The sequence below is a fragment of the Doryrhamphus excisus genome, chromosome 3 (genome assembly GCF_030265055.1).
Source record: "Doryrhamphus excisus isolate RoL2022-K1 chromosome 3, RoL_Dexc_1.0, whole genome shotgun sequence".
NCBI classification, from domain to species: Eukaryota; Metazoa; Chordata; class Actinopteri; order Syngnathiformes; family Syngnathidae; genus Doryrhamphus; species Doryrhamphus excisus.
In genome coordinates, this window is record NC_080468.1 from 4,712,178 (window position 1) to 4,730,034 (window position 17,857).

Here is a 17,857-nt window from a genome sequence, read left to right on the forward strand (position 1 = left end):
TTTATGTTTTTAATTGGATTTGCTTTCCTCCAACTGTTCCAAACACTTGCATTCATGCCGGTGTTGCATTCAGTTGCAGCACACACCAACATTTAACACGCGTTTTTAGATAGGTCAGATGCTTTGATACTTTATGGTAATTTTGATCATCTTTAACACAGAAATTGTGTTTATTTTTTTTTCACGGTACCCCCCAGAAATTCATACTTCAACCACAAATACTGTACTTTACCAGTCTAAAGTTTAGACACACACTTTCTCATGCCATTGCATAACAAGGTGTGTCCAAACGTTTGACTTTTTGCCAAATATATTTAAAAGGGATGAAATAATGGCGCAACACAGCGTAAAACAACCGGACTGGGCAATGTCTGAACTCCTGTTTTTATGCTATATTGTGATATATTGAATAAAATAATGTCATTGATTGCCATTGTTTGGATCAACCTCCTGTAGCTGTCATGCTGTTCTCCAAAAAGCTGACATCAAACTAGTCAAGACTGAATTATTCATACTGAATTATCCATCAATTTTCTATACCGCTTATCCTCACGAGGGTCACGGGCATGCTGGAGCCTATCCCAGCTGTCTTCGGGCGAGAGGCGGGGTACACCCTGGACTGGTTGCCAATCACAGGGCACATATAGACAAACAACCATTCACACTCACATTCATGCCTATGGACAATTTGGATTAGCTGATTATCAGCTAATTGATTGATGATTGGATCTTATCTCTATTACAAAAAACACACTTCAATATCTTCAGCTTGACTCCAAATGTTTTAAAACATCTAGTAAGGAAACCTCTTTCAGTTTGAGCTTTTTAAAAAAAAGAAAACAAAATAGGCGGGTGGTAGCTACAATAAAAACAAGCCATTATAAACTGTGTGGTTGCACGTTAAGCATAATACTTTGACCCTCGAACGCTGACACCACGCTCCAAACGCTGTCCTAAGGTCAGTCTTACTGCTTGTTTTGTTTTCCCCTGGATTACCAAGGATACATCTCAGCCGGTCTCACCTAGTCCCGTTTTTTTTGTCCATTAATCCCAGTGCAAGTCAGTCAGGCATCAGGAATGTAGGTGTGCCAAGGAAGCAAAGCCGAGCACTCACTGCCCTTGGGTGGGACTCACTGCTTGTCGCTACCTGCCTAAAGTGCTCGCTGCCTAATTAGATCCAGAATGCTGAAAGCCTCAAACCACCCCCCCCCACACCCACCCCCTCCCGCCCAACTATCCCCCTGACAACTAAACACACACGAACCTCGGTTGAAGTGTTTCTCGATGACGACCCCGTGTACCTTTGTTTCTCTGTACGATTTAGGAGGGGGGTAGGGTGTTGAGAGATTTTTGAGGTGTTCCGAATGTGCCCCCCCCCCCCCCCTCCCACCTGCGCACGAACAAAGCGACTTTGTTTTGTGGATGCATGCATGAGTGATCAGTGTGCAGAGATAGGCGAAGGGGGAGTGGAGGTGTTGGTGGACATACCAGGAACAGGAATGGATCTTTAGCTCATGTGAAGGCCCCACACAGTCTTAGAGTTCCGACAATAGTCCGGACAAAATATAGCCTTCTTTTTTCATGTAAACAGAAAGTACGTTTAGTAAGCCATACTTCTAACACACATGCGAATATGTTTGTGCATGCCTGTCTCAAGAAGTGCTATTGTGCATCTTATGTACATGTACAGTGTAACTCTGTGCTTGATCAACGTAATAGCCATATATCGTGCAAAGCAACATTGCATTAATGCAGGGGTGGGCAAATATTTTAACTCATGGGCCGCATTGAGTGAGCAAAATTGTCCTGGGGGCCAGAACATATATTTAACACATACACACACACTATTTTATGCTTATAGTTTTGAATTATTTGTCTAATTTTATGTGTAAAAGTGTTATACTATCAGCTGTATGTTCTTATGTCCCTTTTTTCAGGAGCACTTTAAACATCAGACCATATCAAACTCATTCTTCATTCATTTTCTACCGCTTTTTCCTCACGAGGGTCGCGGGGGTGCTGGAGCCTATCCCAGCTGTCTTCGGACGAGAGGCGGGGTACACCCCGGACTGGTCGCCAGCCAATCACAGGGCACATATAGACAAACAACCATTCATACTCACATTCATACCTATGGACAATTTGGAGTCGCCAATTAACCTAGCATGTTTTTGGAATGTGGGAGTAAACCGGAGTACCCGGAGAAAACCCACGCATGCACGGGGAGAACATGCAAACTCCACACAGAGATGGCCGAGAGTGGAATTGAACCCTGGTCTCCTAGCTGTGAGGTCTGCGCACTAACCACTAGATCGCCGTGCCGCCGGGATATGAAACAATGACTGAATATATAACAATGCATATTGTAAAATACTGTAACTTTTACCGTCATATACAATCAGGTAAGTTTCTTCACCTAACATTAAACTTCTTATATTAATTTATTGAGCCATATCCGTTCTGTGGTTGTCATCACATTTTTCCTGTTTGAAAACAGGCCGAGGGTGGAATTGAACCCTGGTCTCCTAGCTGTGAGGTCTGCGCGCTAACCGCCGTGCCGCCCATAGCAAACTATGTCATTTAATTTATTTATTTATTTATTTTTAACTAAATAAGACATCCGACTTGCAAGTCATGTTACCAGTTTGTATGTTAAAAGTTGAAATATTTCGAAAGCAACTGGTGCGCCGGATTCAAACGCTTGGCGGGCCGCATGTGGCCCCTGGGCCGTAGTTTCCTCACCCCTGCATTAAGGAGTGGGACGGGAGGATGCAAACATTAGCAATGCTAGCCTAGCTACAGTATGTGAGTTAATGTGTGATACATTCCAGTGCCATTTTAACACATCATTTAGACTATTCGGCCTGTAAGATAGTATAATAACTTCTGAGCCGCCACTATGTTTTGTTAATAATTTGTTTGTTTCTTTCATCTTTTTCCTTTCGGAGTTTATGGTCTGCATACTGATTTCTGACGAATACACATGATGCTTATTAGTGGAGATTCGAACCCCAGGCGTCCGCTCCAAAGTCCAGAACACTAACCATTACATCACGGTATCAGTATTGATCTTAAGAAACAGGGCGTTATTGGTATTGGCTTGAAAACAATTTCTTAAAACAATTCCCTAGTTCCATCCATCCATCTATCCATCCATTTTCTATGCCGCTTCTCCTCACTAGGATGTCAGGTCATTTCCTATTTGGAATGTGATTTGTCTTTGTTGTGTTCTGTAACAATATAAGCTACAATATTCAATCTAGTTGCCGTGAGGCAAACTGCAGGCAAGTTATTACTTTCGGGAGATTGCAACAAGCTGCAGCAATGTCCTTTCACCTTCTGCATGAGCAGAGGGAGATGCAAATTGAATATATCTCATATTTTGAGTACTGTACTGTATATCTCAGCTTGTTCCCACGTATCTTTACTCTCTCTATTCCGTTTTATGCTCTTCTATCACGTCTTCCGCCAGTTTGTTCAGTAGTTGCTTAAGGTAGAAGGACACAGGAGTTAAATCAGAGTGTAATCCTCTCACACCTCGCAAATTGATTCAATCAGCGAGGGGCATTGTACCGCCAGACTCCTATTTGCAAGTCTAACATTAGGAATAGGAAGCCTATTTGAGCCAGCATGTCTAGTTTATTTAAGCGGAAGCTATCAGGTTCTCTGCAGCTGTCTGCGAGCACAGGCAGGCCACCTCGGTGTAGAGATGTTTGTGTTTATCTCTGAGCTCCTCAGATAACAGGTTTGGTGTTTTGGTGCTCGTCCTAACAGCGATAACAGCTCCGTAAATTGCTTCTGAGGGAAGAACAGGAAAATGCATGAAGACCATTTTGACCATTTCGCAGGATCTTGTGGAAAAACATATTGGTTCCTATGGGTAAAGATAAAGATAAGCTCCTGGAGTTTCTACAACAGGGGTCTCAAACACGCGGCCCGCGGGCCAAATGTGGCCCGCAGGACACTAGTTTGAGGCCCCCGCCTTGATATGAAAGTTTAATGTTAGTGCGGCCCGCGCAAGTTTGATATGGATGCTGTATGGTATCATGTACCCAGAAAAAAATATTAAGTTTGATTAATGTTCATGTTAAAGGTTAAATAACTGTTAATAGTTATCCTCCCTATCCGTGTGGAAGTGGTAAGTTTTTGGCTTTTTAAGTCTAAAGGAACTAACTTGGAGGCTACCGTTTAGGTCGCTAGCTCTCTAGTTTGCGAGTTAGCATGTGTCTCAAGACCCTGCAGTTGCGCAATATGTTGTCAATAAAAAGAGTATAAATGTGACTATAGTCGTGTTTTGTCATGTCTACAGGGCTCTAATAATGCTTTGTTAATTTTAATCTGAAAAAAATAATTTGTCTACCCACCAACTATATGTGGTTTCTTAAGTTTTTATTATTTGCCGTTTTATTATTATTATATTTATTTATTATTGATTGATTGATTTTCTTTATTCTTGATCTTATTTTGTGTAGAAAAATAAAAATGAAGATATTTGAGAACAGTGGAATGTTTTATCAGAGCTTTTCTTGTAGAAAATCGGAACCAAAGCAAAGTATTCATTTTTCTGTTTTTAATAAATGCGTTTTTTTGTTTTGTTTTTTTTGTACTTTATCGGATAATCAGTTGATTTGGGGCTCTCTAAGAAGACATGTATACTCCAGAGGGCTAAATACTGAATATTAAGTGTAACTGTTTAAAGTTTTTCAATGGTAAAAAGTTGTAAAAGTTCAAGGTCAAGGGTACAAAAACACCCCAGTGACAAGTCATTGTACCCCTTAAAGATGCTGTACTTGTATGGTCCAACAGGAGAACATCACTTGATATCCAACCGAGGAAAGTAGAAGTAATTGCTAGCTAAACTCCTCCTCTATAATTTAAAGTGGAGAAGTCTGGTTGGAAAAATCTCTTAGTGGTACTATGGATTTCAAAGCTGCTCCCAAACAAGCTCTCATCCCCCCCATCTCTTTTAGAAAAACCACCATGCATCTGAATTTCTGCTTGTTTTGCATTTTTCTTCTGCAAATATAATCCACTCGCAGTCTGACTGGTCATTTTGATCCGAGTCGACATGAGCAGTGAAGCGAAAAAGCAGGCAAACAAGCAGGCAAAGCGTGCTTTTCTCTCTTCTAGACAAAGACGCTGGTGTCCTATCAAGGCATCACAAACGCAGGGGATCGCCAACCCTCGGCATAGTGGGACACAGTCATTTGGGGATGCTCATTCTTTAAGGGTGACGTAAATGGAGCACATGGATTCAATTAGGGCTTTTTATGCAGGATTGCACTATAGCCGCTGCAAGGTCGGCACCAGTTAGGCATCTTTGTGATGTACAGTAGAAATGTGTTGTGGTTGTGCTTAAGCTGAGAAAAACAGTACTGCACCATTTTGGGTATGGGTTTCCCTTCCTGTATGCTACATGCAAAGGCAACTCTTCTTTTATACCCATGACCATACAGCAGGGGTGGAGCGATTCATCAATACATTGATGCATCAATTTAGTGTAAATTCCTATGATCCAACTTCATCGATCTGTGTGCAGCAAAGTTTCCATTCAGGACGACATATATCGATCCAACATTGTTTAAAAGGTAATCAATGTGTGGGTTTTTTTGATTTGGCATACGTTGAGTATTCGTGCCCGTTCAGTGTGGTGCACGGATGATATTAAACCCCTACCGTACAGTATTTATTTCTTTGTGCAAACCACTCCTCGTGAACCACAGCACACAACAGGGCAATAATTTGCCACAACAAGCACCTCTACTGTGTTGTCCGTTGTTGTAATTTTCAGACAAATACCCAGCATGGATGCACCATTATTAAACCCTGTAAGTCAAATTGACTTTAAATTTCTCACATAGCTCAATGTCCCCTACAAACACCCACTATAACTTTAGGAGAATGACAAGCATATATTTGTACAATTGGGGCCAGATTGATTTAAAAACATGGCCTCCATCAAGCAAAATGTCTTTGAAGGGTCATGGGTGAGACTCGGCAACTAATTGTCCATAAGTCATTGAGCATTTGTGTTATTCTATAACTTTGAGCTTTTTAGCTTTTACCTGTATTAAATGTATTCTAGCATGTTGACTACAACCCATGGAGGCACCACAAATGTCATTTGCAGGCATATTATTGATTCACTGCAGCATGGCTGCAGTATTATTGAGTGTGTCTCTACTGTTGCTTCCCACAGAGTCTTTCACTCAAAAACATTTCACCTTGTCAACGGGTTAGATTTCTTCTTCTTCTTTATGGTTTCTCAAAAATATATTCATTAATAACTCATACCTATTATTAGTTTATATAAGAAAATGTTATGTAGGGCCGCACAGTGGAATAGTGGTTAGCGTGCAGACCTCACAGCTAGGAGACCCGAGTTCAATTCCACCCTCGGCCATCTCTGTGTGGAGTTTGCATGTTCTCCCCGTGCATGTGTGGGTTTTCTCCGGGTACTCCGGTTTCCTCCCACATTCCAAAAACATGCTAGGTTAATTGTTGACTCCAAATTGTCCATAGGTATGAATGTGAGTGTGAATGGTTGTTTGTCTATATGTGCCCTGTGATTGGCTGGCGACCAGTCCAGGGTGTACCCCTCTTGCCCGAAGACAGCTGGGATAGGCTCCAGCACCCCCCGCGACCCTCTTGAGGATAAGTGGTAGAAAATGAATGAATGAATGTCATGTATTTTTTGGCTAAATGGCTAAATTAACCACTCCGAGCACCTGAACCCATTTATAGCAACACACAAGCACAAGTCTTATTTATGTCTCAAATGGCTTATCTTATGTTATCATGTCTATTATATTTGGTAAAACAGGCGTGAAGGTGACTATAGGGGTGTTATTTAATATCTAGAGGGCTCTAATGTTAAATATATTTAGAAGCTCATAAACATTTTTTCAATGCTCTAACTACGAAAATAGTTCATTTATAAATAAGGAATTATTTTTTGCATAAGTGGACTTATCATGGTAGGGTCTGGAATCAACTAACCACGATAAATGACGTTGAATCCTCAATACAAGCAGGAAATGTGTTAAAGTCGACAGTGTGGGGGAGGTATTCAAACCAGTCAGGCATCATTTTCTGTCTGTATAAATCTAGAGAGGATGTTAAAGTGAGGCGCGCTGTGTAAATATCACTCTCCGTGCACGGGAAAGACCTCCTCTGTGAGACTTGCCGTGGGAAGTTGTGGGGGGTGACCATTTGTGTTGTGAGTGATTCGATGCTGGAGTGTTTTTTTATGTACACTACATGAAAAGGAACTAGTATATGGTGCTCATCATTGACTGTATGGGAATTTGTGCAAATTACATAATATAATAATATTATTATTTTTTTAATCTTTATTTTCATTATATTGTCACCTTGGTTTTTCTTGTTAATTAACCGAGGTTGCACTGTAAGTTTGAGAATCAATAACTTGCTTAAATGATGATAATGAATGAATGAATACAACAATTATATAGAACAGTTTTATAATAATAACACTTATAATGAATGAATAATAAAAATATTAAACATTGCATGTAATTTAGCCGTTGCCGGCCTGGACAGACCCATATAGTGGTCTGTACGTGATTGTTTTGATGTACTAATGGGTGTATTTTTATGCACCATTGGTGTGCTGTTTTGGTATTGCTGTATTTCCTGGCATTGCACAACTTTTGGAGTGTTTTAACCTCCCCTGAATTACTTCCCTTGGTGACAAAGTTAAGATCCAAACCGTGAAGGTGCTCTTTGCTCTAATAGTTGTTATGACACATAACATTACCCTTCATCTCTGTGGCGGGGAAACACTCAACTTCTTGTTAGTTCACTCTGGTAATTAAGTTGTCAATTGGAAAGTGGAAACGAGTTGAATGAAGCCTGATGATGCTTGTTTTTAACCACCATGAAGGGCATTAGGGCATCTCTTACGCAGCCTCATCTGCCTCTCTGGGAAAGCCGCTCAGAGGATGACGATGAGGCTACAATGTGCTTACGAGTGCAGGTGCTTCACGAATGTACACAAGTGAGCGCCTGATTGCAAAACTCCACTCTGCAGGCATGAAAACAAACCTTAAGATGATGCAATTGGCATTGGGGGTAGAGAAATGTTTTGCAAGGTATTTCTCGTATTCACTGAAGTAGCATTAGAAGTTTTTGATATTAAACCACATAATTTCTTTTCCCAATGTGTTCTCCTCGAGACATGGTCAGCATCATGATATCATTGCGTAATATTGGCGCATATTAATTGTCACAATTGTTGCACTTTTTGTATCATGCTCGACTTGTGACAAGCCTGCTGTATCAGCTGAGTCACAACTATTCACATCAGATGATCACACTGTACTGTAGTTAACTTTTGTGGAAACATTTTATTGCTTTATGTCATTTTTTGTGTTAAATGACATCCTTACTGTACAGGGTGTAATGTTATGATTATTCCACTGTATGGCACATCTTGACAATGCTCTACGTCCCTTTGATGTTTTCAACATGCAAACAGGTACTATTTTTAGTACCTGGTGTGAAGATTGTGGATTATTGCAGGATTATACTCCACAGTCTCCACTAGGCAACAGCATAGCCCCGCGACTCTAATGAGGATTAACTGTTGCTGTCATCTGCACTTTGCCCTCAGTCTCGTCTTTAACATGAAATCAAGCATAACCTTATTCTCCTCCATTTGTATTTATACAGTATTAAGGGGTTGCTATGATATGTTGTAATGTAGTAACCATTGTTGTCATCCTGTTGCTTTGCTCGCAGTCTCCTCTCGGATAATTCATTCATTCATTTTCTACCGCTTTTCCTCACAAGGGTCGCGGGAGGTGCTGGAGCCAATCCCAGCTGTCTTCAGGCGAGACTGGTCGCCAGCCAATCACAGGGCACATATAGACAAACAACCATTCACACTCACATTCATACCTATGGACAATTTGGAGTGGCCAATTAACCTAGCATGTTTTTGGAATGTGGGAGGAAACCGGAGTACCCGGAGAAAACCCACGCATGCACGGGGAGAACATGCAAACTCCACACAGAGATGGCAGAGGGTGGAATTGAACCCTGGTCTCCTAGCTGTGAGGTCTGCGTGCTAACCACTAGACCACTGTGCAGCCCTAACATTTTCTTATATAGATTTCTTAAACTAATAATAGGTATGAGTTATTAATTAATATATTTTTGAGAAACCATAAAGAAGAAGAAAAAATCCAGTTGACAATGTGAAATGTTTTTGAGTGAAAGACTCCGTGGGAACCCTGAACCCTGGTCTCCTAGCTGTGAGGTCTGCGCGCTAACCACTCGACCGCCGTGCCGCCCCTCTCAGATAATTTGTTTCCTTTAAGTAAATGCAGTAAATGTGTTCTACTCTATTTGTATTTGGGCATCATAAAATGTCGGGTATCATCTTGACCCCCTTCTTTTTTTTCTCCTTTCAGATTCTTTTGTCAACAGCCAAGAATGGACGTTGAGCCGGTCTGTGCCAGAGCTGAAAGTGGTGAGTCCCCCTCAGACCCTCTCCCCCTTTCCCCATCTCACTTTGAGTTTTACACTTCCTGTTGGGGGTTGGGATGTTCTAGGCATTACATACTGCGTTCATGTTCAACTGTTTTTCGTTGAGTTTGTGTCCATGAAATGTGTTGCCATGGTGATGCGAGATGAGTGACAGTTGTGGTGCATTGAGTGGCATGTCCTCCTGGGTGTTATGCTACTCGCCACTCTTCCCATAGCTAGCTAGCTAGCTAGCTCATGCCGTTGGAGGCCCTCAACCTGTCCTAACAGCACGCTCCTCTTCCATTCTTTTACAAAGAGAAAAAACATGAACTGAAAAAAGATTTTAAGAGAGTGTCACAGATCAGTGTACTCTTCTGACTTCAAACGCTTTCATGCGTCTGTTTCCTCCGTGTTCCAGTGGTGCTAATTGGCTGCATCCACGTGGGGGTTTGTTAAATGAAGCTGCAAAGGCAGAATTAAACCTCTGACAAGAAGGAGAAACAATTAAGAAAAGCAATAATTTCTTGCAAAACTTTCCAAAAAAGGGTCTCGGTTTCTTTTTAAACAAGCGACAAATCAGTTTGTTGGTTTTGAATGGAACAAAAACACAGTCATTGTAGTGCTTTACTGATAAATAAAGGGGAAAAATGGGCCTTGGTTTATGTACACTGTTTCGGTTTTGTAGAATATTGCAGTCAATTTGCCCCATTCGGTATCGTTCTGCGAAAAAAAGAAAAAAAAACACAGCCTATAAAATGTATTTTTTGTTCATATTCTTGGGTGCCTGGTATAGATGAATTGGATTTTGAACCTTTTAGAACAAATTAATAATGAAAACCTGTCACGCTACCAACATGTTCTGGAAAAATCTGCCTCTTAAGTTGCACTATGGAATTTGTGACCTCATCAAATCCTGCAACATCACTTCTGAACATTTCAGCAAACAACAAAGAAATAATGCTTTTTTTCCCGACACTTCTGACTTGTCAAAAGAAATCAGCATGCATGAGGCGCTTCTGCAACACAACTTCATTATACTAATTTGTCATTCATACTTCAACTTAACTTTTAAAATGTGGATACAATGATTAGCTTCTTTTTACACTTGCATACCAGTTTAAAATGTTTGAATATTATTTTAAGGGGACCTATTGTGCAAATTTTCATCCCTTTGTATTGAGTTGTAGACTCTTATAGAGCAGCTACACAAGATAACCCGCACAGAAATGGTCTATTTTAATATATTCCACCCACGGCCCGCCTCCAGGCATGCCTACTATGAGTGTATAGAAACACTTCCGGTTTGTGCTGTTATCAACTTTATAGTTGATAACGGTGATTTGTGTTTTTAAAATGTCGGCTTTTAAGATACATACATACTGTGATGAATCCCAAATCCGATCCGGAAGTACAGACTGGACGGTCAGGTTGCAAGACGTCTCTCAATGGTAAGTAGCTTTAGCATTGTAGTGTTAGGTTTCCTACAGCATCGGTATTATAAGGCCTAGGGCTTCAGCAAGTTTGTCAGCTAGTCCATTCATAGTGGCCCATGTTCACAAAACATCTAGTGTGAAATGATGTTGACAGATTTAAAAAAATATATATAATATAAGGAAGTGTGCCCCTCTGTGATGTCACAGAGGGCATTTTTACCACCCCTTTTCAAATCGAGCATTTTCAGCCACCCCAAACGTCTTTTAGGCCTCACTTCCAAATGCGCAAACCTCATTATCTGAAACTTTGGCATCATTTAACACGAGAATACAACATTCTATCAACATTCATAGGTCAGAAAAATGGAAAAAGCATAATAGATCCACTTTACAACGATTTCTGCGGTTACTAAAGATTTTATGATGGAAACAGTTTCATCCTGGAACCGATTTATTTATCTTCCCAAGTGTCCCAGAAGAAATGCTGCTCAACTTTAGTGGTTCCACAGTATTCCAGTAACAGTTTGAACATCTAGAAAAGGGGAGAAATCGTGCTGAGGCAGCGTTTTGGTTTTCCGTGAAGGCATACCACCAGCGTGCAGGCGGCACGGTGGTCATTATTCTGCGTTGACTCATTGTTTTCACAGCACACAGCCTACATTTTTTGCTTTGAACTTATTCGCATCCATATAGTGATCGTGTCGTCTTGCACCGCCCCAAACCTCCATCTAATTGGAACCATACCTGACTTTAGCACACTAATTAACTGAAGAGCAAGAGGAGGAGGAAGGTATGTCGTAGACCCCCCCCACCTTTCTTCTTACTAGACTTGCTGGCTTCACAAGGACCACCCCCACCCACCAAAGGCTTTCTGGTCTCACACTAGCAAAAGGAAACTGCTGCAAAGCCTGCAACCAATCAAATGTATGCAAAGTGACTTTCCTGGTAGTGTTTCAACCTCAGCCAGCCTGCAAAGAAAGCCTTAAACAAACACGTGTACTTTCCTTTATATCCCACTGTGCGCCAAGCTGAGCTGAAGATTGTTGAGTTTGATGCTCCTTCCCTGGAGGCTGCAGCTGCCTTTCATTTTACAGCAATAAAAAAAAATTGTGGGCTTGCATTTAGTGAGATATGCCATTAATTGCAACTACAAAAAGTTTATCGGGCTTTGCCGGTGATTAAAATGGGAATGACTACACGCAAACTAGCATAAGTACAAAACATAACGAGATGTCGTATGTATATTTGTGTACTGTGCATCACCTAAACATGTACAGTAATGATTAGGTCTTTGAGTTGTTTGCCAACTCTGTAGCTCCCCCTGCTGTGAAGAAATTACAAAACAAACATGACACTGGTGGAAAATACACTAATAATCTAATAGAGGCTTACCATAAACATAATGTATGGTGTACATTATTGGTTGTATTTAGTGACTAATTCATTGTCATTACTTATGGGTTTTTTGCACTGAAAGGATATAAATATTCACATGCAACACCTTTAATGATCGATGATATTGTAAACAATTTGAAACACAGGACATGACATGAGTATGTGATGACAGATGACATCACTTGTTTACACACTGGAACATCATACTTGTTTGTTTTTGGCCTTACAGGGTATCGTGGGAAATCTGTCCAGTGGCAAGTCTGCCTTAGTCCACCGCTACTTGACCGGCACCTATGTGCAGGAGGAGTCTCCAGAAGGTAAGACAATCACATAGAGAACGTGCAACAAGCAGTTTTAGGTGTAATTTACATTCCCTGCATACTTCATTGGGTCCACCTGAATAGGAGCTGTAATGTGAAGTATGCTTTGATGAACTTAACCAATTGCAGTGTCAATCAAAACTAAGCATTCATCATCTTTTTAAACAGTGGTGTCCAAAGTGCGGCTGAGGGGCCATTTGTAGTTTGAAGCCGTCACTTTGGGCAAGAGACAGGGTACACCCTGGACTGGTCGACAGCCAATCGCAGGGTGCATATTGATAACCATTCACTCACATTCATACCTATGGGCAATTTAGAGTCTCCAATTAACATAACACAATTAACATTCATATTTTTGGAATGTGAGAAGATTACCCGGATAAAACCCACGCGTGGGGACTCCATGCAGACTCCACAAAGCAAGATTCAAACACAGGTCAACATTCTAACCACTAGGTCACATTACGGCCCTCAGAAAAAATATATATTAATGATAATCTTACCGTCTAAATAGGATTTTAAAGATTATTAGAGCTGTATATATATTAAATAACACCCCTATAGTCACATTTACACACATTACCCAATATAAAAAAAACATAAGCCATTTAAGACATAAATAAAACTTGTGTTAGTGTATGTTGCTATAAATATGTTCCCTAGGGGAGCGGAGTGGCGGGCAGACAGGAAGTGGTGTTAGGGTTGAGTTTTAGCTAGGTGTGGGTTACAGCCGATAATTTAAATAAATGTTTGTTGTACCAGCGATCAAGTCCGGTCCTTCTGTGTCTGATTGAACATTGAAGTAGCATTACTGACATCTAGTGATGAGTGTAGAGTGTCTTGAACGCATCTTCTGAATGGAAAGCAAAATATTTCCAATTGCAGGTCTTCTTTTCCTGCAAATTAAATGCAAATATATGGATTCCTAAATCCAGAGCTGATGATGAATCTAATCCTTTCGTCATCTTTTGTGTTTGAGAAGTGTGTCCCTTTTCCTTATTGTCTTGGTTCTATGATATATTCGCCAATCCAATCCAATCCAATCCACTTTATTTATATAGCACATTTTATAAACAGAGTTTCCAAAGTGCTGCACAGACGAGTAAAAATAAAAAGTAATAATCCAAAACTAAAAGAGCATTTAAGAAATAAAATAATAAAATAGATATTAAAATATTAAAAACAAGAAACAAAGCAATAAAAGTATAAAAAATAGAATCAATTACAATAAAAACGAAGAACTAAAAGGTCCTCCATTTAACTTGATGTCAATTCATGTCAGTTAGCACTCCAAGTGCCTTGGATCTTTCCCTGCTTCTTCAAGTGTTGTGCCTTCTTGGCAATGTCAGCATGTTGGTGAACTTAACGATCATGTTGGGTGTGGTGTTGTTTTTCGACATCCACATCTTTTGAATGTACAATGTTGGCAATTTGTTGCTCCGTTGAAGCGGCATCCATTTCGTGTGGTTCTTCTTTGTTCCTGACTGCCATTGCATACGACCTGGATTTAATTTGGAGCCCCATCTAGATCGCATCGTTCATTCGAGCATTCTGATCCATTTCATCAATTGTGTTCTTCATTTGCTCAATGATTTTGTCTTTTGCTTCATTATGTTCTTTAAGAGCAGCCGTATTATCTCCCTCAGGTGTCTCCCTCACGTCGAAGTTGTGCCGCATTTTGTGTCGTATTATCCAAGATTTCCTGCCGTGTGTTTACATGTTTTTTTTGGTCGTGTCAGACATTTTGTTTAGCATTATTAATGCTCTCAGGCTTCTGCTAAACACTAATGAGCTTGCTAAAGTTAATTTTGTATGTCTGATCATTACTACTCTAACTCATGCTTACAATAAATTCCCAAAGACTGTTGCCAATGTTATAGTAGCTCCTCTGATGCTGAATAAGACCACGTTTGCTTGACAGTTGAAGCATATCAGTGAGATCATAATGAGAATGGCGCCCTATGGCCCCTCTTCAACATCCTCAAAGATGCAGCAGATTCTAGAATTAATCACTTCAAATTGTTACACTTAAATTGAGCTTAGCTTTTTTCCTGCACCAAGAAAGACATCCTGATGTGATTTGTCATTATTGGTGCCCGAAATGCGACCTCACTTTCCTCTATCAACAATACATTTCCCATTAGGAAGCATATTCCACTGCACTGGCTTTATTCTCGAGATTAAAAAAAATGCTAATATATACAGTGCATGGGAAAAGCAAAGAAACAAAACATTGCACCGGGGGGTGTTGCCACGGCAACAGTGCACAGACTGAGCTCGGTCAGATTAAGAGTCTGTGTCAAGGTCTGAGCATCCGTGTGAGCACATCCAACCTCAGTTGGCCGTGAGGTGACCACCTCTTTTTTTTTTTTTTTAATTTGAGCTCCATTGTAACGCAACAGAACCTGTAAGACAACAGCGTCCCTGGGTGATTATGCAACCCATGAATCCATATAGTCTCAGTGTTGGCTTCTATTGAATTCCTCCCATGCCATCCTCCATCTTTCATTCTCTATTAGATCCAACAGACACTCTCTATCGCAGTCCATTTGTCAGACTTGTCAAAAGCTCTATGAAAGAGGCGTCGACTGCTTGGGTGCGTGGATCTGTGGCTGTTACACAACCATCACTCAGGCTGAGAGAATCTCACGCTTGCTAAGCAGTGCTGGAGTGGACTTATCAGGGTGGGAGTGTGGCTCAAGTGGACACGTTTTATTTTCTAAGATGGTGAACTGTGTCCACCTTTTTGAAAGAATGGAGGCGTTTACGCTAGATGCTTGATTATGCAATCAACTAGGTTTGAAACTATTTCTTCCCAAAGGAAATAATGAAATGAGATATAATGGTGGTTAAACTGTTGCCACCATCGACATTGTAAACTGTTATACAATTTAAAAAATACATTTACCATTTAACAATGAATATTACAGATAAATTAAAGTAAAAGAAAGTAATAGGTTTTGTCTTACAACAGTGCTGGACTCTTGTTGAAGCTGTTTCTTTGATAATAATGATGCATACATGGTGATGGTTTAAACTGGGAAAGGATAAGACTTAAAAGAGTATTCCCTTCCTTGTACCAGAGTTGTATCATCTATCATCTTTATTACGACCAAGACGTCTCGTAATGTCGTCTTATGAAATATCCCCATTTCCCTGCACCCCGACATACACTCGCTCCCTTTTTTTGATTCATATCCTAATCGAGTCCCTTTTTTTTTTTTAATCGACTACTTCATTCAATTTTGCGAAACTGCTCTCATATAAGGCAAGCATTTCCTTCTTCTTAGGCACGTCAGCCTCCTCGCAGTGCTCTGGTTTAGTTATTCTCTTTTTTAATCTCCACAGGATGGCAATCCACTCCAATGACATGTGAGATCGGCTCGACTTTGTGTGTTCTCTCCCATGGGTGCCGTCTTTATCTGCAGCCAGCCTGGCTTAGCTTGCAGCCAGGAATAATAATATGCATTTTATATTTCATGAGACGTGAAATGAAGGAAGTGGAGACGCTGACCGCAGGCGTCCACTTCTGCACAATCTAATGAGATCCAATATGAGAGAATTCTGCATGTTGGAAACTAAAGACAGTGCCTAACCATATGTTTATTTGTGCTTGTAGTCATATTGTGAATGACTCGAGATATACAATACAATATTACCTAAAAAAGCATTGACTGCCTGTCAAGTGTATTCCAATTCCATACCCAAAGGGGGCATTATAACCCCTAAGATGTAAGCTGTTGAATAACTTGTAAAATAAGTTGTTTTTTTTGGGACGGTGGACCAGTGCTTAGCACTTTGGCCACACAGTCAGGATATCGGGCAGACCTGGGTTCGGATCTCCGCGTGTGGAGTTTGCATGTTCTCCCCGTGCATGTGTGTGTTTTCTCCGGGTATTCCGGTTTCCTTCCACATTCCAAAAACATGCTAGGTTAATTGGCGACTTCAAATTGTCCATAGGTATGAATGTGAGTGTGAATGGTTGTTTGTCTATATGTGCCCTGTGATTGGCTGGCGACCAGTCCAGGGTGTACCCCGCCTCTCGCCCGAAAACAGCTGGGATAGGCTCCAGCATACCGGCGATCCTAGTGAGGATAGAGGGCATAGAAAATGATGGATGGATAGTTTCTTGGAAAAGTACTACTCCAATACTACAATGCAGCTACAAAGCTTACTGTATGTAGCAGTTTAAAAAGGACATTACTGCCACCTGCAGGACCAGAGTGGAACCGCTGGCAGAATTTGGGATATTAGGTTGTTGCAGTGCGTCAATGTCTCGCTGTCTCGATGAGCAGAGTGTAGCTCAGGTGCTGAAGCGTCACGGGCTGATGAGCGTGGATGTCAGGGAACTTGTGTGCCATTGCGGTGACTTTGTCGCTTCAGCGCCTCTCACAGCAGCTGTGCATTAGACACGCTAAATTGCAATTCCTTGCCCACGTAATTGGCTCCAGAGAGACCCGGCTTTCTGTTGTGACGGCACTTGGGAGGAGCTTCACTTCAACTTGTAGCCCCAAACTTTTTTATGAGGTCATGCTGCGTTGCGATATTGAGTTACTGTATCTCTCTCGCACACACATGCACACACACACACACTTTAATTTTTAAGGACTCAGGGAAGGAGATGTGTTGCCATTTTGCTACCTTGCTGCACCCCCACTAGTGTCTAGAAAATGTTACTCCAAGCAGGTTTTCTGAAATGAAGTGTGGAGGCTCACTTTAATGATCTTTGCCTCCGCTAAGGCGATAATGTTTTCATCTCCAGGGGCTGTCTGTCTGTGAGCAACTTCCTGTATACACTATAAAATATAAAACAGTTTGTGTCATAAGTCATATTTTTCAAGTCAACCTGTGCAATTTCGTGTTATTTTACTGTATTTTTTCATTTAATTTGACTTTATTGACTCAAGTTGAAGGTTAACTTTGAATAACATAAACTACAATACAAAATGAAACAATTACAAAACCTCTGTATTGTATGTACTCTGAAATCAATGGTTAACTTATAATGATATTTATTAGGTTAATCAGTACCATGGGATTTCATTTCTTGCTTAAGAATCTTTCATTTTCTTAAAACAAAATTTGTTTATATGCTAGAAAAAACACATTTATTTTGTGCTGCCTTTAATTTTGAATACTTACCAAACATTAACACTTCAATAGATTTAATATGAGTTGGATATTAATTGTTTTTCATGCTACTGTAGCATACAATAT

General features: G+C 40.6%; 1 protein-coding gene across 3 annotated transcripts in view; it reads left to right on the forward strand.

Moving 5' to 3' along the window:
- Positions 1–17,857, forward strand: part of agap3 (ArfGAP with GTPase domain, ankyrin repeat and PH domain 3) — a 133,775-nt gene that overhangs the window by 55,987 nt on the left and 59,931 nt on the right. For all 3 annotated transcript variants that reach the window (XM_058069016.1, XM_058069017.1, XM_058069015.1), the window contains exons 2-3: positions 9,438–9,496; positions 12,550–12,637. In XM_058069016.1, coding sequence (XP_057924999.1) covers positions 9,438–9,496; positions 12,550–12,637 — 147 coding nt within the window. The remainder of the gene's footprint in view (positions 1–9,437; positions 9,497–12,549; positions 12,638–17,857) is intronic.